This window comes from Cryptotermes secundus, unplaced genomic scaffold (assembly GCF_002891405.2).
Source record: "Cryptotermes secundus unplaced genomic scaffold, Csec_1.0 scaffold505, whole genome shotgun sequence".
Classification (NCBI taxonomy): Eukaryota; Metazoa; Arthropoda; class Insecta; order Blattodea; family Kalotermitidae; genus Cryptotermes; species Cryptotermes secundus.
The window spans coordinates 182,573-208,184 of record NW_019740659.1 but is presented as its reverse complement, the minus strand read 5'-3'; the positions used below and the strand labels follow the sequence as shown (position 1 = coordinate 208,184).

Below are 25,612 nucleotides of genomic sequence, written 5' to 3'. Positions count from 1 at the left end.
TAATTCAATATGTAGTCCCGACTAAGGGTCGGCCTTGTTCAGTAATGTAAATATTGTAAATTGTGTAAATACAAAACTGTAAATACATAGAGTAGAAAGAGTAGGATGTGCCGGGATTGTGATTCACATCTATAATCAACTTGCCCACCTCCAATCCCAAGCAATCCTGACCAAGCGAGGGCTGAACTGACACAGGCCGCAGTGGCAGCCGAAGGCAAGAAAGACAAACGGGGACAGAGAGGTTAGCGGTATCCTCAGATAAAAGGAGTTACATGTAACTACCTGTAAACTACGGGAGGAGTGGTCAAGAAGGAGCTATGACTATATGCCAGGGAGTGGTGCCCACGATCGAAAGGGCATGTAATTGATGGTGGCAGCTTGTATGAGAGAAGGAGACCCCGAAACCGGAGAATCCTAGCTAAGGGTGAGCTAGGAGGATGGTGTTAACTCCTTACAGAGCAAGTGACGGTGGAGGCAAGGAGGGATACCTCCACGGCCCCCTACTTGCGGCGTAACAGAGGTGGCAGAGGCGGGCTGACTCCATGCCCCCCTGCACCACGGCATTACAATACATTAGATTTTGATGCAAGGAAATTTAATTCTATTTACTATTTAGGAATAATTTCAATATAATTACCTAAAGTGGAACACTTATATTTTGCCCACAAATCAAACACATAATTTTACCTTCTATTTCACAACAGAAATAAGCGATTTCCCATTTTTCTTTAAAAACACGGTGCTCACTTTCAGTAGTTCTTTTTTTGCTACTTGAATTTTTTGAAAGCGACATTGCCCTTTAAAAGTTACTGTACATATACAAGAAAATTCGTAGTTGATAATTTAATGTTTAATTATAACCTTTATACGATCATCACAATGTAACATCAGCACCTGTCACTGTGTAAAAATGAACTGAATGACAATGTACAAGAGACTACCGGACTAGTAGGAAGGTGTATCTTGTCTCAATGGTCATAAAAGTGAAAGTTTACTAGCAGCCCATTAGACAATGGCTGGGGGTTGCAAGCTAGTTTTGAAGGTAGAAATCCCTTGCACTTGTCTGTCAGTTGCCACCCTCCTTGCATTCTTACTATGCCTCCAAAAGGGATCTTGGAAATACTTGGGGTGGTGAGGCTGTGCAGATTTTAGTACATTAACCTTCTGAAATAAAATAGTTTGTCCTTCACAAACTTTACAAACCGTTAGTTGGACAAACCCGTCTGCAATTCTCAGAATCACTTTTCCTGCAGCCTGCTAATTTATGTCTGCATGAGACTTCTTGTCTTCTGGTCTGTCAGAAAATTGTCTTTACAAAAAATATTTCTACTAAAATTTTAATATTGGTTTTAATATCAATTAGCTCTAAAAGTTGAGGAGCCGCACTTTGTGGCTATGGGGGCCGCATATTTGACACGGCTGGTCTAAGATTAAGAAAGTGAAGTGAAACGAAGCTTTTCACAGATGTCCTATGCTCCAAGTGGGAGTAACAGGAAAAAAGACAGAAGTACCTTCAGAATTTTAGGGCAACATTGTAGACATATTTGCAAGAGCTTACACTCAACTTGATGTTCTGCTCCTCTTTTGGAGCAGCATGAAGCATGAAGAAATTAGGACCTTTATAGAATTCCTTGTAATATGATTGAGTTTTTTTAGTAATACAGCACTTTGTTCTACAGGGCATTACATTCTTGTTGCAGCAGTTGAAGAAGACAAGGAAAGACAAAGTGACCGTGTATTGGGTGAGCTATCTGGAAGGCTTCCAGAGGGTGCTCTTGTTTACGCAAGATGAAAGGATTGCTTACCAGGCAAGAAACAACNAGCAAGGTAAAAAATGAAATCGACCCTGTACTCAATTAAGAAAATGTGGCAGAGTGGAGGTATAGCTCTACATATTCTTAATCTCAGCTGAACTGAACTACACTGAAGCTTACATCCTCTTGGCACGGACCACATAGAAAACAGAGCTTCCTCTATTGTTGCCTGGCTTTTGTGTCGGAATGTGTTTACTGAGCTGTTGCCTAGCAATGCTTTGATCAAATCCATTACATTATGGTCTTATGGAAAGTGATGCTGTTTAGTCTGATAGTCAGATGTTGACATTGGTACCTACATCTTTGATCCTGATGGCATCACATCCCAGAAGTTCATAATCTTAATTACAGCTCGCAGGTTCCACACTGCTCAACACAGTGTTATTTTTGCAGGCTCTGGAATCAAACTACTGTCAGAAGGAACTGGCATACATCAGTATCTCTGACTCTTCACCTCTGTGGGAGGTGATGGTGGCTCACCGTTGGAAGTTGCTCACCCTGGAGCTGGCCTCATGGATAGAGGACAAATGGAAACAGGATCAAAAGAAGGCCCAAATGAAGGACTATGTTCATGTGAGTGCACTTTTTGGTATTCTGTGACAAAAGGGAAGCTTGTGGTGTCCACATGTCCTTGTATGTGTGTGTGTCCGCATCTTCATCCATCAGAGAGGTTGAGGATTAATCCAAGTATGCTTTTCTCCTTGCTTGCATAATAGCCTGGCCTACTCTTTGATGCTAGTAATAAGGAGGTATTGTCCTCTGAAATGTCAGTAAACTTCTACCAGACCAAAAGTTAGAATCTTTCATGTCCCTTTTATTGAAATAATATTTTGTGCACTAAGAAGTAGGTCAAACAGAATGACCACAATAACAGTCATATTCTCAGTATGTAAACTAATTACCTGAGTGTATGATTTCTGAATTATGTTTTTTTAAGTTGTTGAGTGTAGTAATACAAAACATATTAGTGGTTTATCTTATTTCAGGTAGACTTTGAGAAAATGCAGATGACCAAACCATTCTTTGGCGATTTGCGAAGGCACTATTATCCCGGACTTTGGCTTCAATGTCGGAAGTCAGATCACCAAAGTTATATCCACTGCAAATTACATAGGATACAGGTAAGATTTAATTTATTCACACTGAACACTCCAAAAGAATTTTGTATATGTCACTCATGGAGCTGAGCCCTTCTTGAGAAGCCACCAGTTGTGCAGCTACTCAAAAACGTCCCAGCATTTTGTGGAACCCATAGGTTCATTACCATGTTCCCAAGAGTGCTCCACTGATTTCTATCCTGAGCCAGATCAACCCAGTCCACACCATCCCATTCTATCTCTCCAAGATTCATCTTAGTATTGTCCACCCACCTATGTCTTCATCTTCCTAGTGGTCTCTTTCCTTCTGGCTTTCCTACCAATATCCTATATGTTTTTGTCTTCCCCCTTCCATTCGTGTTACATGCACTGCCCATCTCATCCTCCTTGACTTCATCATTCTAATTATATTTGGCAAAGAGTACAAGTTATGAAGCTCCTCATTATGTAGTTTCCTCCCATCATTTCATCTTTCTTTGGTCCAACTATTCTCAACACTTTGTTCTCAGACACCCTTATTCTTTGTTCCTTAATGTCAGAGACCAAGTTTCACATCTATACAGAACCACAGGCAAAATTATAGTTTTGTATATTCTAATTTTTAGCTTTATAGACAGCATACAAGAAGACAAAAGGTTCTGGACTGAATGGTAGCAAGAATTACCCGACTTCAGTCTTCCCTTCATTTCTTCCTCAATCAGGTTTTGATTTGTTATAGTCCTTCCCAAATATCTGAACTGTGTCACGTTTTCAAAACATCTGTTACCTATCTTTATGTCATGATTTTGCCCTGCATTTTGGCGACGAGACAGCAACATATATTTAGTTTCCTCTGTGTTTACTTCTAGACCCACCTGCTTACTAGTGTCAGTTACAGTTTGTATGTTTCTCTTTATGGTATCTATATTATCACCCAGTACATACATACATACATAAATACATACATACATAAATACATACATACATACATACATACATAGCTTCACAGATCCGTTGCCCATATTGGGCTGGATATTGTGCTCATCAGATTAATTAAAAGTAGTTGCAATATGCAACCAAGTCCAAATAGACACAACCTAGATACAATAGGAATATAATACAATTAGGTATTTGCCATATATTCATCAATAGAATAGAAAGCTTTCAAGATAAGAAAGGCTTTCAGTTTTCGTTTAAATAAATTAACATTATCCTGTAATTTTTTTTTTGTGGCAAATTATTAAAAATTTTTATGGATGTATAATACACTCCCTTTTGTATAATAATTAGATTCACATCATCAGCATAAACCAGCAGCTGATATGTCCCATTTAATTTCAGTCACACCAGGTTTTTCTGGACTTTACTAATGGCATGTTCTAAAGTAAAGTTGAAAAGGATTGGCGATAAAGCATCTCCTTGTTTTAAACAATTCTGGATAGGAAAATTATGTTTACCTATATGGACTTTAGTATATGTTTCGTTTGAACACATTTGATCAGCCTAACTAGTTTCATGGGTACCCCAAACTCTATGAAAATATTCTACAGTACTTCCCTCCTAGCACACGGTAGCATAGTTGGTTGAGGCACTATGCTACAAGCTGGAAGGTTGCAGGTTCAAGTCCCGATAAGGTCATTGGATTTTTTTCAATTGACCTCATCCTTCCAGCCACACTATGGCCCTGGAGTCGACTCAGCCTCTAACAGAAATGAGTACCAGGAATATTCTTTGAATGTTCTTGTGGGTAAAGGGCAGCCAGCACGTAGGGCTGACAACCTTGCCGCCATCTATGAGCAGATTGTCTAGAAAATGTGGGAACCTCAACATCTCACAACCCTATGGGCCTCCACGGCCTGTTACAAGGATACCTTTTCTTTACCCTTTACTTCCCTCTTAACCTTTAAACGCCGGACTTCGAAATAGTGGTAAGCTTGAACTGGCCGGATTTTATTTAAATGCCCGCTGCTGGTGCTCGTTTAAATGCCCGTTGCTACTCTGTGTTTAAATGTCCGTTCCTATTAGGCGCTTAATCAATTTTAAGCGTTTTGTTTAAAAATGCTGTATCTTGCTCAATTTTTATGATAAATGGATTGTATTAACTTTGTTTATTTCAGCAAAGAACATAGTGTTGCATATTATAACGGAAGATTTGAAATTTGTAATACAAAGTGTTATACCATATTTTCAATTTTTTGTTTTAATTTTGATGCGTACTTCAAAAATGGTTTCCCAGGTCTTCACAGAGTTGTTCTGCATTATAAATTCATTTCTGTTTGTAACACTTGACGAATTTTAGCAGTCCCTGGTGTCATAAAACAGATGGAAGCAATAAAATCATTTGGTCTTCTGCTAGCCCTGCTTACACACTTCGGATTTTCGAATCTTTTGACTGAAGGACAGAAGAATGAAAACATGGCTATTCAAGAGAAAGCTAGAGGGGTCCCTTCTTCAGTGCTAAGACCTTCCGTTAGAGCTGCAAAAGTTTATTGCCCCTTCTATTTGAATGAGCAGACAGCTGCATCGTGGCTAAGATACAGAGTGCGATCTGTTTTCTGTGCGTTCGTAGTGAAATCGAATACTGTAGTATAATTTCAGCCTATATATACATCAAGCAGGTAACAACAAAAAGGTATGTACATCGAATTTTACAATATATTTTTAACATACCTATCTGCAGAATCTGCAATAAAATTACTGGATCGTGGAAAAGTTTTGGCGTAACTCATACGTATATTTTTATTTAATTTAATTTAATTCCTCTATTAGGGTTTTACTCAAGTCTGTCTGGTAATTACTACATCTTAAAAATAAATAGTTAGGACTGTGCATGTGCTTCACTAGTGGCATGTGCGCGCGTTTCCACTAGCAGAGTTTAAATGCCTGACTGGTACCAACGGGGCATTTTGGCCACGACAACCTTACTCATGACTGGCACAAACGGGGCACTTCGGCACTTAAAGGTTAACTGAATTATAGGCTTCCTTGAAATCTACAAATAGCTGATGTACTGTCTCATTATACTAGCATTTCTTCTCAAGTATTAGACAAATGCAAACTGATCAGTAGTTGATCTGTTACATCAAAACCCACATTGATGATTTCCAATAATTTCATCTATATGTGGACTTAAACTTGAGAGAAGAATATTGGATAAACTTTTGTATGAAGTTGATAGCAGTGATATCCAACAATAATTACTGCAGTCAGCTTTATCACCCTTCTTGTGAACTGGTAAAATAACAGACTCCTTCCACTGATCAGGCAATTTTTCCTTATGCCAAATAGAAGTAATTAGCATGTGGATCTTAGAATCTAATATTTTGCTTTCTGCTTGAATCAGTTCTGCTGGAATTTGAGCACTACCTGGAGATTTATACGGTTTCAATTTTGCAATAGCAGTTTCAACCTCAAAAGGGCTAGGTTCAGGTACTAATGGCTCAGCTGTTTATTTTGTACATGTACTATAGTTACTAATATGTACCATCAATTTCTTTGGTATCATTTGACATAGAGTCTCAGCTGCTGAAGTCATCATTAAATAAATAAATAAATTACTGGGGCTATATGCTTATCATGGTTATTGTGGTTGCTTTGGTTACCCATGGTTCCTGTTTTTACTATGGCTCCTGTTAGTTACTGTGGCTGCTGTGTGTTGAATATGTTCAGTGGTAATTTTAATGCTCATTTAGTTTCTTTGTCTCATGTGGAAAAGAAACTATTCAATAAAATATATTGATGTTATGGAAAGTATAAGTTTTTATCCTTTGCCTTCCATGTATTTACTGTTGTAAAGATGCATGTATGTGGTCCAGTTGGCCAAGTGCTGAATTTTCTTAAAAACTAATGCATTTCTCCATGATTAAAATTTAGCCACCATCCCATCCTATGAAGATTTCTGTCTGTTAGGATGTGCCATCTTGTATGCTTTACAGTTACAAACATTTTTAACCAACCTGCAGCCATCATCTTCAGAGTAGAAGATAAGGGCACAAGGTAGATGAAGGTGGCTTCTTTGAAATATTCATACATATCTACCAGAAGACAATAATCAACTCCCATTAGAAGCTCTAATCCTTTGGAACGCTGAAATGCACTGTGCCAGTTACTGAAGATTTTATGACCTTTTATGACTCCTTGCTTCTGCTTTCAAATTTTTTTTGACCTGCACAGGTTGACAATCAGCTTCATGATGCAGTGTTCCCAACAGTCCTGTATTCAACCCCTGTGCCTCAGCAAATTGTGCGTCGTGTCGGCATGAAACCATGCATTGAAATAGTTGTGATGAAGCGACACAGACCTGCTCAGAACCAAGATGTGTACAAGTAAGTCTCTCATCTATGATAGTACAGATAAACCCCAACTTGCGAATATAATGTCTTGTTTGAAATGTGTTTGTAAGTTGAATGTTCGTAGGTTGAATTAATTTTTTTGTCAGCTATATTGCTAAATTTGTTGATGTTAATTTGTCAAAATGTTCGTAAGCACAGGGTTCTGTGTCCATTAAGTGAATTCGCTGTCACAATTTATTAGTTCATCCAATGTCTGTAAATAAGAATTGTTTGTTTCTTGAAAGTTTGTTAGTAGATGTTCGCCTATACTTTCAGACATTATGCATCATCTGGGGTATATTTGGTGTATGCTGAGTGTAAAGTGAGAGAGTTCTACACAATTGGGTCCATAAGAGGGGGCTGGTCTCTGTCACTGGGCAGTAATGGATCCACCTGAATGTCACCCTCTCCTGCTTTATACCCGATGACAGGGAGGGAGTCAGCTTCCAAAATGTTGTCAACGTTAAAATTACCCAGAGAGTGTTCAACATCATAATCTTACAACGAATCGATCATTATCACAAACCTTTAGAAAATTATTACTCATTTAACTTCAAGCTTATAGTCACAGGTGCACATACATCTATCCCATTTCATGTGTGAATTTGAAAAATGTAATTTTATTTTAATGCACTTGAAGTAACTTAGGCAAGTTTACATTAGTAGCACTTGCTTTAATGAGAACTGCTTGCTGCATGACTAAGGGAGGAGGCAGAAGGGGAGCAGAATATTTTGTGGATGGCAGAGGAGGAATGCGCCAGTCACGGTAGCCAAGCGGTCTAAGGCCTGCACTGTCTTCGCTCGCTCGGAAGCCAGGATTGTGGGTTCGAATCCCACCCAGGGCATGGATGTTTGTGTGTGTTTTTGTACAGGTAGAGGCCTGCAACAAGCTGATCATCCACCCAAGGAGTTCTACCATATGTCTAAGATCTAGAAATACCAAAGTGAATGGAGAAGTTCATGGAGGTAGGCCTAGGCCCACTGGGGCTGTAGTGCCAAGGAAAAAAAAAAGAGGAGGAATGCAAGGGAGAAGTGAAAATTTGGCCGAATCTTGCAATGTCTTGTGTGCATCTGCAGCAGTAACCCTTTCAGTGGCTAAGGAAACCTTGAGAACAACATTTATATATGTTTGATCTGTGCATTTTCACCCTCTGTGAATTCATTTAGAACATATCTTTTACATGAATTTAATATCTATGCTCCATGTTTTTGTGCATGGGAATGAAACCTTCCATCTCTCCCTGAGACATGAATGTACGTTGAGATTATCTGAAGAGATTACAATGTAATCTACTTAAGGCTTTTCTGTGGAGTGAAAAGATTTGAACACTAAGCTGAGAAAACTTCCCCTCAGAGACCCACGTCATCAGGATGAAGCTTTCTCTTCCTCTTCATGAATGTCTCCTTTTTTCTTCCAACTTTCTTTTGTCTTTCACTATTCTTCCTTCTCTTCTTTTCCCCCTCCCTCCCTCTTCCCCCCACTCCTATTCTCTGGTCCCTTTTCTTTCTCTTCAGTTTCCTGACCCATGCAGTTGTACATTCATGGTCTGAAAGGGTTTAATGAACAATACTGGTACATCTTCTAGACTGAAATTCTTTGATGCATTGCTTTCATGACAAATAATTTTGAAATTTTAGACAAGATTCTGTTTAATATTTGATAATGTCCAGAGATCTTATTTTTGGTACTTCTCATTGCTTTTCAGGTTTATTAAGGTGCTAATCCAAGAATTCTCTCTGCAACTGGATAAGGGCTTCCTTCTTTCAGTACATGACATTCTATCAAATTGGGAAGTTGAAGAAAAGTCGTCCGTCAGAATACGAGCAGACATTGCACTGGTACACATTCCCATAGCAATGATTGCTGCTAAGGTATACATCTTCCTGTAATATTTTAAGAAGAGCATGAAGCACAAAGCAGGTTGATGCAGCAATAATACTCTAGGCTTGTGTTCAGGAGGTGTTTGGTTCAAACCTCAGCCAAGACACCAGCTAACCTGGTCTCATGGTTTTCCTCAGTCAATCATAAATTATAGGCTAGATCCTCAATTAGGCCACAGCCTTCCAAATCCTTCCCAATTCATCATTCGTCTATCCTTGTAACATTTGACACTGTCTTGCTTAGACACTGACACTGTCATGAAAGAGCACATTAATGCCAGGTAGCTGAAGTGTCTTCTATGTGTTTGTAGCAAGCAGGTTAGTTCGTGTGGTATGTCTGACTTGTGTACCACAGATACTGGGTTTGTCTCAGTATGGGTAATAACGTCTTTGGAAGTCAGCTGTTTGAAGGTGGACTGGATTTTCAGTATTTTGGAAATTGTTACTATCTTCACCAGCAGAGATTTATGTAACCAGGGTCAGTGCTAGCCTAAATGCTGACCCAGAAAACAAGAAATCCCCTCCCTCAAGTTAAAAACAGAACAACTCTCTCAAAACTTCATCACAATTAATAACACAAAATTTTCAGACATTGTGCTGAAAGCCATCATTTGTGTCACAGTTCTTATAACAGTTTTATTTAATCATTGCATAACATATTTAGATTACCACTAATTAATGATCGTAATATTGTCACGTGTTGGGTGTATATAGCACGACAAATAACTTCATGCCTTATTGGATATAGCGAATTTTATTGCACATTCGCTCTTACAATCACACAGTTTACAATCTCACAATTACTGGCCTCGGCAGTATCACAAATATTAGACTGCAAATGCTAGACTACAACAGACTGGTTGACTGCCTGGCTAACTCATAACTAGTAACTCAAGAACTTGAGAACTGTCTTCGGCGGCTGTGTAGTTCCTTTAGAAACCCTCAGCCGGACAACGGGAAAACAGTTACGTAATAGGCACCACTGTTGTCTGACGCCGTGTTTGCCTGTTACATAATGGGTACCGCTGTTATTACCGTCATCTCTAGCAACCACTGTTTACCTGCTTTGCATAGCGACCAGCGTGCTGGGACTCGGCTCACTTCAGCTCCGCTTGGCATGTCACGGCTGGTGGGGAGGGATGGTCATCATCCATATCGCAACACGTCACAGTATGAACAAAAGAGCAGCAGATATTAATTTTCATGTAGCAAAACTAAAGAGAAGGAAAAGTGTTTGTATAATGTCCTGCCCCTGGGAGTGTTCTCACCCAGGTAGCCACATGGTTCACTTGTGCTATCATGCTGGTCTAGAGTGTGATGCTGATGATGATAGTAACATTTTAGAAAACATTGTTGTAATTGTTTCTCTTCTCTTCCCTTCTTTTCTCTCTTCTCTCTTCTCTCTTCTCTCCTCTCCTCTCCTCTCCTCTCTTCTCCTCTTTTCTAATTCTGTCAAGAAATTCTGAACTCCTGCTCCTTCTCTAAGAATTTAATTTCAATTTAAGAAAAATGAAATGAATGTAGATAAAATATCATATTAACGTGAAAATTAATGTGGGAAATACATGTCTGTACAGATAGTGTGTTCCCATCAGGCAGATTTAAGTTGAGAGAGCAAGACACAGTAAATTTCATAAAATTCATGTATAATGTAATGTCTAATTGAAGGCCATGCCATAGCTCGGGTGGTTAGGGACTGGTTTCTTGCTGTAGAGCTATGGGTTCAGTCATGTGTACTTTAAGTGATATTCATGGTGGATGGATTGGCACTGCAGTAGAAAATTATTGGTGTCCCATTACTAATTATCATTCTATCCTTGCTCTATACTCATCCATCTCTGCCTCCTGAGTTATGCAATAGCCCTGATCAGGCAACACATTATAAAATTCATGGACTTTCATTTTGGGGTACACCTCTGGTCTGGCACTTTGCTGATTACATAGTAAGAAGCTGTTATTTTTAATGATTAATTCATGAATTTCTGATATCATAACATTTATGTTCATTGATTATGTACAGAAGATAAGGTTATGATTGAAGGGAGCAGTTCATATGATTATTACATAGTTACGTGTTTCATTTTGATGATTACAGACTGCTAGTGAAGGTCCCAAAGTGGTGATCGAGTACCTCCACTTATCACCATTAACACTGCAATTCAGTTTCTCACCACGGGGTACAGTATATAAGAACAGAGTTCATTCCTTCAAGTCTGACCTTGTTGATTTCTTCCTCAACTCCTTTGGAGCTATGCTTATGGAGGTGAAGGGCATCAGGTTGAAGTAAGAATAATAATGGCATAAACATATCTGTAACTGGGAAATTATAATAACAATTTATGTTACTGTTAAACATAGTAACTGATTAGTCACAAGAGAAAGGTTGCTGGTCATTTGACATTCTGATATAAAGGACCGGTAGAATCTGATTAGAGGAAGAATATTGCCATTTCCCCACTTGTTATCATTCCTCCACCAGCCAACATAAAGTAGATTCTTATAGACAATATTTGAGGTTCTCACAGCAGTGGCTATGAGTTCTGTCTTCTGGGACATAACATCAAGTATTCTGATGAAAATCAGCCTATGTTTCAAAGTAACACCTCACCTTCACCTTCAGAGTTTAAGGATAAGCTAAACAAGAAACCAGCAAGAAGCAGGCAGCAAGCCTGCCTCAAAAATGTTGATTGAGTTTCAATGAACTACACAGTGTCATATCCCAGAATATAGAACTCTTCATCATACACCTAGTATCTTTATTAAGTAAACTGTCTTGGCTTGTACCATGATGTTTATGTGGGGTTTCGGTCCGTAGGTATTAGTTGATTAGAGTCTTAGTAAGGAGGTTTCAGGCTGGCCACATGCTATCCTTTCTCCTCATTCTGTCTGCATGCTCTTCAGTCTGACCAGTATACTTTGCGCCAAGCAACTTATGTTACACTGAAATTATGTATTGATCGTGTCCCCGCAGACATTCCATCTTGCCCTCAGACTCAAGAGTGCTCACACAAAATGGCAAGCAAGATGGAGCATTTGTAGCTCGCCTTAAGTAATGAAACAGTGGAAAATATATGAGTGTCTTTGATGCAGCTGTATACTTTGTGTAGGATGGCTTATCTGGAACAGGCGGGTAGCCTTGTCAGCCTGAGTCAGCTGCGTGATGAAGTCTATCGGCATTACAGCAGTCAGCTGATCCAGCAGTTCCATGTCCTTGTGCTAGGACTTGATGTCCTTGGCAATCCATATGGCCTCATCACAGATTTTACTGAAGGCTTTGGAGACTTTTTCTATGAGCCATTTCTAGTAAGCTAACAATTTAGATATGCGCCATTCTACATAGACTGCAACTTTGATGAAAAATGGCCTCTTGGAAAACTGAAATGTGTTTGGATTGTAACATTAAGATGGATTAGAAGTAAATAGGTTATGAAGATGGGATGTGAATGTAATTAGCTGAAGATTGAGCCCAGTGGTGGGTATTTTTCTGGTAATGCTGAAGCTTTGGGTTTTGCTTCCAGAGAGTTAGTTAATTAGTACGATAGATCTTAGGGAAATAAGTTGTGAGGTCAGGAAGTGGATGGAACTGCCTCAGGATAATGTCCAATGGTGGGCTTTGATGTTAGCAGTGTTGAATCCTTGAGTTCTGCTGCCAGAGAGTTAGTCAATTAGTTAGATGGATGTTGATTTCATTGAAGTCCATGGTTTCTATTATTAAGGTTACTTTTTCTAATTGACAATTTAAAATTATCACAGTTCCTTTAAATAGTCCAGCAGATGCATTTAAAATTGTCAGGCACCTTCAGTGCCTGTTAGATAATAGTTTGTAAGCCACTACCACCCGTATGATTTTTAATATATCCTGTACTCCTTCCCTTTTTCTCTCTTAATTTTTCATTGTTAACATTCCAAGAAAAGCCATACTGATGTTTAATTTTTTTTATATATGTGGTCAATCTTGTGGCAGGGTGTCATGGAAGGGCCAGACGAATTTGCTGATGGCCTGAGCTATGGAGCACAAAGCCTCCTGGGCCATGTTGTTGGTGGCACTGCTGGGTCAGTCTCCCTCATCTCTTCCTCTCTGGGCAACCTCCTCAGCAACCTCAGCTTTGATGAGGACTACAAGAAAGTAAGCAGTGGACCATTGAATACTGCATGTTGTCTGCTAGACACACTCCCACCAAGAAAATTGGCTGAAGCAGTAATACTTAATCATCACCTTGTTATCATAGTCACCACAGAACTTGACGAGATTCAGACACTCAGTGTCATCATGATTGCATCGTTGTCTCATTATTGGTTTTTTTTTATTCGCTTAGTGGGGGGTGGAGTCTAACTGGGTCCACTGGGAATGGCGGCCACTGATTGGCCTATTGTAGCCTGCCCCGGGTGATTATGATGATGGAGAATTTGGTGGAATGAAGATTGCCAGGGGAAACCGAAGTACTCAGAGAAAACCCACTCCAGTGCCACTTTGTCCACCACAAATCCGGCTTGACCAGACCCTGAGATCAAACCTGGGCCACCGCAGTGGGAAGCCAGCAACTAACCACTTGAGCTATAGCGCGGCCCATTATTGTGGTTACTGTACAACAACATACCCATTGTTGTCATGACGGAAATGAGTTTTCATATGGAGGAAATAAGTTGGTTTAGACTTGGACCCATCCATGTAATAACAAATTATAAATTTTCCCAGGGTTGTTGCTGCAAGACAAATATTTCTTTTTCGTTTATCAACCTTTTTACAGTGCACCATTTGAGAGAAGTAGGGTGGGACAGACAGATGGACTTTGGCGATGATGTATATAGATGTTGTCAGTAACTCAGACCGTGTAGTGATATGATGATAGTAAATAATGAATTGGAAAGGATTTAGAAGGAAGTGGTCATGGCCTAATTTAAGATAATGTCCCAGCATTTGCCTGGGGCACTGGATAAAACTAAGAAACACCTTAGTCGGGCTAATCATTTTCGCGACTGAGATTCAAACTGGGTGGTGCTGGAATACATGCCAGAAGCATTATTGCATGAGTGAGCATGCTTTGTGATTTCATTAATATCTTTCTCATTGGAGCCCAAATTTTTGTAGGGAATGTTCTGCCCTGAATATGGAGAAAATACTCGTACATTCGTCCAAAATACTGCCAGACTGCATCATTTCATAACCCACATAAGAATCTATGAATACAGTGAACACTGTAGACATGGATGCTTCCAGAATTAGGAAATATTATTGGCATCAAAATATTCAGGATTTTTTAAGGATACAATATCTTGGAATATGATACTGTGTAGTTTGGTAGATCTGTACTAGTGTTTCAAAAGAATCTATTGCCTCCATCTTCAGAATAAAATGGTTATTACCCATCTACAAACTATAAAGTATCATAGAATTACAGATAATTATAATATTGATACTCACAGCTCCTGTACAGTGGGTACTGGGGATCCTTTCCCTAGAGGTAAAGTGGCTGGGGCATAAAGCCAACCATTCTCTTCCATCTGCTACCAAAGTTACGAATACACTGAGCTACATATCCACTCCATCTGTCTTCATTGTGTGGTGCTTAATTAAGTGCAGATACAACTTCACATTTTATTCTGTTTGGATAGAATTTTGATGAGAATGCAGTTGATTCAAAATGTTAGAAAGGTAAAAACATAAAGCTATCCCTTTAAAAGGCCGTGGATACCCATAAGGTTGTGAGACATTGAGGCTCATAAATTTTCTAGACAGTTGGCTTGCAGAAAGCATTGAGGTCAGCCTTACATAATGGCCACCTTTTACCACCAGGAAAATTCCTGGTTCTAATTTCTGTTACAGGCTGAGTTGACCCCAGAGCCATAGTGCGGCTGGAAAGATTAGGTCAATTGAAAAATCAAATGACATCGGGAATTGAACCTGTGCCCTTCTGGCTTGTAGAATAGTGTTTTAACCAATTACACTACCATATACCCCTCCAAGTGTTGATATTATATGTAATTTATTGTGTGCTTTGTCTTGACAGAAAAGACGGTTCTACTTACAGCAAGCCAGTGATCTGCCTGATACAATTGTTCAGGCATCCAAATCATTTGTGATGGGAGTGGTCTTGGGTCTCTCAGGTGTCATAATGAAGCCTACCGTTGGTAAGTTGGTTGTGTGTTTTGAATGTGTTGGCAGTCCAGCGTATGTTTGTAGAGACAAACATTTGTATTCTAGACGTAGTAAGCTGTGCTGATGTGACAGTAAATAAGAAAGTCTGAAAGACAGAATAAACATTTTAATTTAAAGACAGGTTCTTACATTTTGTTTTTCTGTAGTGTTAGATGTTTGTAAGTAGGATATTGTCACATATAGGGTCATCCACACAATGAAAATGATGGGTTCTAGTTCAGATGATTGGATTTATTAGCACCTTGGTTACAACCTCTTTTAGTTACAGTCAGTACATGCAATAAAGCACTATCACTGATTTACACACTTTCCAGCGCACCGTTACACACGCACTAGGATTCCCAGTCTTCACTAGTTGTCTCCTGGCAAGAGATCTCAACACAGAAACCATAACAGTCTCACTGGATCACACACTGCAAATATTACACATAACTAAAGTCCTCAAATCACAAGTTAAATCCTGAGGGACTGACATCGACCAACATCGACCAACAGTAAACACCCAATACATGACCCCTACCCACTGTTGCTGTGTGATGTCACCGCACATGCATAGCTGACGGACATGCAGGAAACGCATGTCAAGTGACGGCCACCTACTGTTGATGTGACAATATTATGAACAATCTGACTGGAAAGTTACATGCACCTGTGACAGCACATTAGCAGGACTGTAGCCAAAATAATTTTGATGAAATTATATATGGAAAATTCATGTAGAAAGGCAATCATTTATCCATGGTCTTCCCATTTATCAGGTTTCTCCTGCTACTTATCCGCTTGCTGCCTATTTCATGCTGGTTTCTTTCTTGATTACTCATGGACCCTGACTATGGACGCGATATGCTCCTCCAGAACATCAGTAGACTTTCACCAGACTGTGAGGTATATTGCATTCCAGAAGACAGAACTTTCGTTAAAGTGAGATTTGAGCCATGTGTCAGGCACTGCACTGATATGAAACTAAATTAAATTTTCCCAATAAGTTAGAGTCTAAACACTACTGTATTCTTGAGGTGGTGCCATGTAGCGTGGTAAATATTTACCAGCATTTTGGAAAAAATTGCTGTTTCCATCCACAAGGTAGAAGAGAAAACTCTTCATGGTGAAACAGCTGGTGAAATAGGGAGGAGAGAACTAGGATAAAATAAGAGTGGAGTACACTAAATGATAACGTGTGGCATTGAAAAGGGATAAATATGCAGCAAATATCACATCACTCTCAACTATGAGAGCAGACCCTTCCTGTACCTGAGTTTAACAAAACTGAACACTGAGGCTGTTGTTCTGATGACAATACTGTAAACATATAACTGAGAGGTGAGCAAAGTAAAAAAAGAGTAAAGCTATCCCTGTAAAAGGCCGTGAAGGCCCATAGGGTTGTGAGACATTGAGGGTCCCACATTATCTAGACAATCGGCTCAAAGATGGCGGTAAGGTTGTCAGCCTTATGCGCCGGCCACGCTTTACTCCCCATGAAAATTATTTAATTAATTCCTGGTACTCATTTCTGTTAAAGGCTGAGTGAACCTCAGGGCCATAGTGCAGCTGGAAGGTTTGGGTCAATTGAAAATAATCCAGTGACCTCATCGGGACTTGAATCCGCGACCTTCCGGCTTGTAGCATAGCCCCTCAACCAACTATGCTACCGTGTGCCCCATAACTGAGAGGTGCTCTATTAAAATTTTGTTTGTGATGGCTGTCCTGACTGAGGTGTTTATGGTATTCCTCAGTTCTTCCAGACAAATGCTAGGGTAGTACCTCAACTGAACTATGATCACTTCCTTCCAAATCTTTTGAAGTTTATCAGTCCTACCATTTGAGGCTATGTAGCCTGGTCTAGATACTGATAACAGTAAAAAATTTACCACAGAAGAAGTCAAGCATTTGTGTAGATTAAACCTCGAGTTTGGACAGATACAACTTTTCCCATTGTACATTCATTTGATGCAAGGAACTGTCAGCTTATTCTGCCTCTTCTTTTTTCAGCCTTTCCTATTTACTGAGACACACACACACATACTGTGCCATTATTGATGTACATTATTGCACTTGTCTCATCTGTTCCTTAAGTAACCGTAGCTTTGTGTCTAGCTCTGTGTGTGGATGTGTAGTGGGTGATGATGTCACTGTGGAATGTGCCATGTACTAATGGAGTCTACTCACGTTCTCTATTCCTTTTCACACAACACCATTTTCGTTTTGCATCATGTGACATGGACATTAGAGCTGGAATTGCCAGGTATGACAAACAATATTGTATGTTTTTCACAATAGCATAAAGCCCAATCAAATTGTTGCAGTTAAGCATTTTATTTTACTGTGATCCGCTGATACATGACAGCCCTTAGGCACATTCCTATGCCACAGTTTCAATGAATGTGTATGCTGTAAGCTTGAAAATTTCTGGAACAACAGCTACATTTATATTGAGGTAATAAACTTGAGGTATTAGTATCCTGACCTAAGTGTTCCTGCTCTCTAGAGGTATATTTTGAATTACTTTTTGGCAGAAGAGCACATTGCAATAAAAATTCATGTAGGTCTGTGGAAAACGATAAACACAGTCAGACTGGGTATTCTTAGGAAACACTGGACTTGGGGAGGTCTTCACATATGTAACATATAGAATCATCCTGATTTATACTATTTAACATAATTCCATCTTCAAAATAATCATTGAAATGAGAAATAGATTTGCATACATTTTTAATATTATGCATTCATTTCAGCACATATATTGCAAAATACTTACTTAATATTCAGCCCTTTGTATATAAGGGAGAGTTATTGATATGATTAATCACCTGTCCTTTATATGGGACATACACTAGCATAGTTGGTTGAAGCACTATGCTACAAGCTGGAAGGTTGCAGTTTTGATTCCTGATGAGGTCATTAGAATTTTTGATTGACCTAATTCTTCCAGCTGCACTATGGCCCTCAGGTCAACTCAACCTCTAATAGAAATGAGTACCAGGAATCATCCTGGGACTAAAGGATGGCTGGCACGTAAGGCTGACAACCTCACTGCCATCTGTGAGTCGATTGCCTATAAAATGTGGGAGCCTTGATGTCTCACAATCCTATGGGCCTTCTCATAACACTATTCAGGCCTGTCACTTCATATTTATATCATGATCGCTACTTGTGTAAATCATTCCAGAAATTCAGCTTATATCATAGTGAATCTGCATATAAGAATAGCCAATTTGGCAAAAATCCAAACATCACCATTGGTAGGATACCGGGGAAACCCAATCATATTTTATATTACTATTCCCATTATGATTGATTGCAGTGCTGGTGCAAGGATACTTGGAAAATTCATGTAATTCTTAGTTGCAGCACCATTTATAGGACATGGGAAAAGCTCAAGTTAAGCAAATTGAAACCAGAAGATGTGCTGATTGAGTAAAGTATTGAATTGAAAATTTAAGAAGTGACTGAAGAGGAAATGGAAAGAGGGATGGAGGATGGGAAAGGAATATGGGAAAAAGAAGGGAAGGATATAAATATATAAAAGAGAATAAAATAAATTATTTCCCCTATTATCTGTAATAATCCATGCATTACTTTGTAAAATAATGGTCTTGTGTTTCACAAGCCGAGTGGTTTGTGTATGCTGACATTGCAGTGCATGGCAACTGTCCAGTAACTCACGTTGATTTTGTGTTCTTCTCATTCTCAGGTTGGTAGTCAGAAGCATATGATTATGAACTGTGCACTGTAGTATGTAATGCTGAGAACATGTATGGCAATTCAGATGTGTCTGAAATACACTTTGCATGAATTATTATTATTATTTCTGTCAGATCAAGGGAATGCAGATTTTCTTCGTATGAGGAAAAGAACATATACACTACAAAACTGTACTCTAAAAACTGTGAATATCAAATTTAGCTATTATGATACAAATATATCACCAGTAAGAGTTACACCATTTTAATTATAAAAATACACTGTCAGTGAAAAGCAAAACTGGAAACAATAACCTGTAAATATCCATGCTGTAAGAATTAAGCCCCTCCTTTTTAGTCAATAGGAAAGTTATGTAAAATATTCATGTTTGAAGGGGGCACATGGTAGCGTAGTTGGTTGAGGCACTATGCTACAAGCCAGAAGGTTGCGGGTTCAAGTCCCAATGAGGTCATTGGATTTTTTTCAATTGACCTAATCCTTCCATCTGCACTATGGCCCTGGGGTCGACTCAGCCTCTAACAGAAATGAGCACCAGGAATATTCTTGGGGGTAAAGGGGGCAGAGCGTAGGGCTGACAACCTTGCCGCCATCTGTGAGCCGATTGTCTAGAAAATGTGGAAACCTCAACATCTCACAACCCTATGAGCCTCCATGGCCTGTTCCAGGGATACCTTTACTTTTTTTTTATTCGTGTTTGAATGTTATATTATTCTTTTCGAGTTTATTTTGCATTCCTTTGCCAGAAGTGAACACTGGAAACTATTAGTGTATTCAGATTAATCCTTGGATTTCAGGTATGCTAGATATTATGCCTAGATAAAATATAAACAGTGTTGTGTTCCTCAAAAGTTTTGCTTTCCTTGAAGGTTTTAAAAGAAAATACATTTTTTAAGAAAGTAGCAGTGACAAATTATTTTTCTGAAGAAAATAGCAATGGTACTTTATACAGAGTGGGGTGCAGAAACTTCCTTTTTTGAAGGCAAACAAAAGAAAAATTATTGCTGATAGACAAAATGTATGTTTAGCTAACGAAAGAACATACTTTAAAGTTTTAAATCATGTAGTTTTAAACAAAATATCTTGAAGGTGGTGGCCACCGTTCTCTATGCACTGATGCAACCGTTTTCTGAAGTTCCCCTCTGCATGTTCCAACATGTGCACCGGAATTTGGGCTACTTCCTGCCAAATGAAATTCTTTAGCTGAAAGAGGTTTGTGGGGTGATATTTAAAAACCTCTGCCTTGAGGTATCCCCATAAAAAAAATCACAGGGTGTTAGATCAGGTGAGTGCGCTGCCCACGGGATGTCACCTCAAAGCGAGATGAGCCATCCGGGGAACATTGCACTCAAAATTGTCATCGAAGCTCGGGCTGTGTGGGCCGTGGCACCATCCTGTTGGAACCAGACTGCATGTTTGCGAGCGGAGTGTCTTGGAGATCTCAAAACCGACTGTCAAACTGCCTCCACATTTTCTGGCATTGTAACGGTCCGTTGTCATCCTCATGATTTTTTCACCACACTCCTGGTTGTCGTGAAGTTCTCTACCCACAAAACAATCGATTTCCGGTCGGGAACCAGACCTCTGGGCTTAATTCCGAAGTGAGTATGGAACGCATGCTGCACTGCCACATAGGAATGGTTGTTCAAAAAATAGGCTTCGACAGCAAATGCACACTGCTCACTCATCCACCTCATGTTTCCTACTGAGGAGCATTAGACAGAAATTTCCGCGACTGCTGTGTTTGCCAAGCCTATCCCCACTTTTCTGTGACCTCCCCTCCCTTCAAACTGCGTCTTCACAAAAAGGAAGTTTCTGCACCCCACTCTGTACTTCTCTCAAGAATGTAGCAATGGTACTTTATACTTCTCTAAAGAATGTAACAATAAAATTGCATTTTTCTGCAGAAAGTAACAATAACAAATTACATTTTTTAATAATGTAACAGTGACAGACTATATACTATTCTGAAGAATGTAGCAGTAACTATTTATGCTCTTATTAGGAGAGAAGCATTGATGAATTATATTTTCAATAGAATGTGTTTTTCTGAAGAAACTATCAGTGACTAATGAGAAAGAAGCAAAGATGACTATACTTTCTTAAGAAGAGTAAGAGTAAAACCTACTTCACTTCCTTGCTTTGTCACAGTGCTTCATGTAAATATTGCTGCAGTAGAGAACTCCTGTAGGCTATCTTTGTTCATGTACCAGGGCTGTATTTAGAGAGGAGGGCTTAGATGTTCACATCTCCCCTGAAATTGTAAACATTAACTTAAAAGGAAGAACTGTTAATTTGTGAACATGCAGAATAAAATGCAGGATTTTGTTAATTGATTTTTCTTAATAAAGGTTGAAATTATTGACCTTTTATCAAACTTTCTTGATGGATTTGAAACAGAAACTGCAAATTTATTGCATGCAAACAATGGGGATCTATCAGGATGGTGTGTTTGATTAATTCATCAGGAAAATACATTACTCTTCAGAACCTGTTTTCCTAGCATTAGAAAGCTTTACATTTTTCAGAGAATACATTTATAGATTCTGTATGATTTTCAGAATAAACATATTGTTTACATAAAAAGCATTAAACAATGAATTTTTATAAGGGAGGCATATTATTTTCTTGTGAAGTATGAACTGAGTTTTAAAATACATATTACTTAGATGAACTTTATACTGCAAAGTGTTATTGCTTGCTGTAACCGTGATACTGCAGGAGCACATCATGAGGGTGTGGAGGGCTTCTTCAAGGGAATTGGAAAGGGCCTAATGGGACTGATGACTAAACCTGCTGGAGGGGTTCTGGACTGTATTGCAATGGCCCTGGATGGAATTAAAAGGTGAGAGTCATCAGTTGATGCTTCAGTTTCTCCAGTTCTTGAGCAGTAATATTTGGATATCTCATGATAGCATAATGTGTGCTACATGTAAGTAACTTCTCACTTTTTGTGCACGTGTCTCATGTTCCATTTTCTTGTGATCGCTGATGTTGGATGACCTCTTTCCAGAGCTGCTGAAATGGGTGAGGATGTGGTGATGAGGTCCAGATTACCACGATACATGAACCCATATACAGTAAGTTCATCTAATTAGTAGATTTTTACACTCCGAGGATTTTTTCCCAAATTGTCTTAGAAGTTTAGGCTGTTAATATCATACATGTAAATTGCTTTATAATCTACACGTCTTTAATTTCCCAAATATGTAGTATGCAGAAGTGTTATGATCGTGAAAAAATGAACTTTTATGGATTAACATAGGGGCAGCCAGTAGCGTAGTTTGTTGAGGCACTAAGCTACAAGCTGGAAGGTCGTGAGTTCGAGTCTCAATGAGGTGGATTTTTCCAATTGACCTAATCCTTACAGACGCACAATGGCCCTGGGGTTAACTCAGCCTCTAACAGAAATGAGTACCAGGAATCTTCCTGTGGGTGTAAAGGGCAGCTGGCACATAAGGCCAACGGTCTACATAATATGGGGCCCTCAACATCTCACAACCCTATGGCCCTTCATGGCCTGCTATAGGGATAGCTTTGCCTTCTTTATGGATTAACATATTTTCAATGACTGTGAATACAAAAGCATGGTTTCCGGAATGTCATCTGTACACACACACACACACACACACACACATGCCTGAATGGTTGGATGGATTTTGTTCATATTTGGTATTTAAGAGTTTATCCACCATGGATCAGTAAAAGTTATCACTATGCTCAACTAATTAAGCACTAAAATATGAAGGTGTAATAAATAGATGCCCTTCAGATGAGCCATAAAAGAAGGCTCTAACGATTTTGTTTAAATATCAGTAATTTATGGAGATTATCTCCTAAATAGAACTGTGTAGATTGTGTCCTCAGGAACATAATAGTATGCACACTAGGGGCCCACATAGGGAATGTCAGTTTTCTCAAAAACAGCTTGACTGATTTTGATTACATTTTAATTGCATATTAGAGGAACTGAACCCAAATAATAATTTGTGTACCAAAACTTTCTAAATTTAATTGAACTACAACTGTGGACCCCTAGTAAGGGCTGAACCACAATCTCTGTTCTTCTCTCAAAATTAGCTCCAATTGTTTTTGATTAAATTTTGTCAGTTTTTAATACTGATAACTCCAAATAAAACTGCACTGGTCATATTTCTCAGAAAATAGCACTCAGCTGTCTGGAGTCTGAGCCACAGAATATATCAATTCTATGAAGCTGTGATCCACTAGGCATATATGAGAAACTGTGTGCAATGTCTTTGCGTTGATTTTTCTGTCAGTATATTCGGTTGTAACTTGTTCCTGTCATATCATTATAAATGTACAAATGTTTAGTAATTGCTAAGAACAGAAGATGTAGATGATAGAATAGATTATGTGTGAGGAATAGGAAAGAAGTGGGAAGGGTAGGTAGGGAAATGTGGTGGGGGGAAGATTTCTGTTTACTGCTGAAGCTTTGTGTCTGGATTTGCTGTTGCAGTCACATCTGTCTTCCCTTTTCAGGGACTACGGCCCTTCTCTGTGTATGAAGCAACTGGACTCCATCTTTTGAACACACTAAGTAAAGGTTATTACTCTGACTCTGACATCTACTGGGCACATGCCTCCCTCACCAAGGAAGCAAAAGTCAATGTTCTCATTTCACTTCAGTGAGTCTTCTTGTTCTTTAGAAATTCTGTTGTTTGTTTAAGGAATCTTAACTTAGTGACAGCAACATTTCCCACAATTCAATATAAGATCTGAGACTTTCACAGTGGTGAAGATCTTCTGGGTCCTGATACTGTGTATCTGAGCAAGGTGGCTGAAGTGCTGATGCTTGTGACTTGTATTTGAGAGGATACTGGTTCAAGATTTAGCTGGGACAGTGACTCTCCTGACTGAGCTATTTGTGTTGGAACTGAGGTTCTCACAGCTAAAGGAATATAGATCAGTACAATTCTAGTAACAGTCTTCAGGAAAGAAAAGTAAGCCAGGCTGTTTGCCATCTCCTTCATGCTGGTTTGTTGCTTGGCTTACTCATCAGCCCTGAAGATTGAAGCAGTATGTTCTGAAACATCTGTGGACTGCATGACATGTCCCAGAAGGTAGTAATACTGTCCATGGTTCCTGTGATTTTTCTCAGTCCCTCCAGGGAGATGCTGAATTAGTAACTTAGATCAGATCACAACTGCTTTCTCCCAGATTCTTTCCAATTCATTATGTTCTTTTGATATCACTCATATGTAGTCTGAGCTACAAATAAATGGACACTCTGTGGTCTTGTAGGCTGTTATCAGCATTTTTTATGGGAGTGTACTGTCTCCATTGGAGACATGTGGTAGCATAGTTGGTTGAGGCACTATGCTATAAGCTAGAAGGTTGTGGGTTCGAAACTCAATGAAGTCATTGGGTTTTTCAATTCACCTAATTCTTCCAGCTGCACTATGGCCCTGGGCTCGACTCAGCCTCTAGCAGAAATATCCCACAACCCTATGGGCCTCCACAGCCTTTTACGGGGATAACTTTACTTTACCTTTTTACAATGTCAGTCTTCTATACTGAAGATAGAGGCAGTATATTTCCCTAAAATGTTGGAACCTGCCTATAAGACCACATGGTATCATAACCCAATAGATCACATGATTGCTTTTAAGTTTGTCATAAATGTAGTTTTCACTTGTTATTATCTGTCTTCAGTGTTTCCAAGTCTATGCCATCACTTCCCTTCTGTAGCCTTTATCATGTAAATATGTGTTTCTAAATTCAGGCGCATATTCCTGGTTGAGAAGTGTCGTCTGTGGGGTACATGGGATGTGGAGTGGGTGGTGTGTATAGACGACATCATGGCAGTTCCACACATAGCAGACAACAAGCTGGTGTTCAAAGTACGGCAGGTGAGCCTCTGAAATGTTCTAGTTGCTATCTTAATATAAGGCGTGGTTTCTCCAACTATGTGTTGCAGCCCCCTAGGGTGTCATAATTTAGTCTAAGGGGCATCAACAAATTCTCAGGAATTATTTAAATTACAAGTGTATCCACATATAATTTTAGAATATCTCTAAGTAAAGTTTGATATATGTAGGTGCTTTTGGAAAATGTAGATATAGGCCGTGAAATATTTCATGAATTTTTTCATGACTTTACAGAAACATTTTTTAAATAGTGCACTATAGGTGCAGAGTGGTTGTAAAGCTACAACAGTGTGCAGAACTGCACTTTTTTGCTCACTGGCATAGGTGGAGGAGTCATTTAAATTTATATATTATTTTAAGGGGTTGCAGTATCACCAAATTTGAGAGCCCCTGATGTAAGGCTTTTTGTAGTACTTATATGGAAGTACATAAGGGGAATAGCAACTAGCTATTGTAACATGTGATCACAGTGTTTGCTTGAATTGACTGAAAGAAACTATGAAATGCTCAGTTGGGATAGGCGAAATACAGGCCAAGGCTTGAAGTGAAAACCTCCTTAATTACAAGGAGTGCTAAACCATAGTTGATTGAGGGGCTGTGCTACAATCTGAGAGGTCTTGGTTTTGATTCCTGATGATGTCATTGGATTTTTCAAATGACCTAATCCTTCCAGCTGCACTACGGCCCTGGGGTCGACTCAGCCTCTAACAGAAATGAGTACCAGGAATCTTCCCGGAGGTAAAGGGAGGCTGGCACATAAGGC

The 25,612-nt window shown here is 39.2% G+C and overlaps 1 protein-coding gene across 1 annotated transcript in view; it reads left to right on the top strand.

Moving 5' to 3' along the window:
• LOC111872461 (vacuolar protein sorting-associated protein 13A) overlaps positions 1 to 25,612 on the top strand; it is a 113,925-nt gene that overhangs the window by 82,792 nt on the left and 5,521 nt on the right. The window contains exons 53-66 of the mRNA XM_033754711.1: positions 1,680 to 1,827; positions 2,173 to 2,387; positions 2,801 to 2,935; positions 7,064 to 7,215; positions 8,928 to 9,093; positions 11,198 to 11,385; positions 12,210 to 12,405; positions 13,067 to 13,228; positions 15,111 to 15,231; positions 17,487 to 17,501; positions 21,680 to 21,803; positions 21,972 to 22,038; positions 23,462 to 23,607; positions 24,705 to 24,831. Of these exons, the coding sequence (XP_033610602.1) occupies positions 1,680 to 1,827; positions 2,173 to 2,387; positions 2,801 to 2,935; positions 7,064 to 7,215; positions 8,928 to 9,093; positions 11,198 to 11,385; positions 12,210 to 12,405; positions 13,067 to 13,228; positions 15,111 to 15,231; positions 17,487 to 17,501; positions 21,680 to 21,803; positions 21,972 to 22,038; positions 23,462 to 23,607; positions 24,705 to 24,831 (1,962 nt within the window). The remainder of the gene's footprint in view (positions 1 to 1,679; positions 1,828 to 2,172; positions 2,388 to 2,800; positions 2,936 to 7,063; positions 7,216 to 8,927; positions 9,094 to 11,197; positions 11,386 to 12,209; positions 12,406 to 13,066; positions 13,229 to 15,110; positions 15,232 to 17,486; positions 17,502 to 21,679; positions 21,804 to 21,971; positions 22,039 to 23,461; positions 23,608 to 24,704; positions 24,832 to 25,612) is intronic.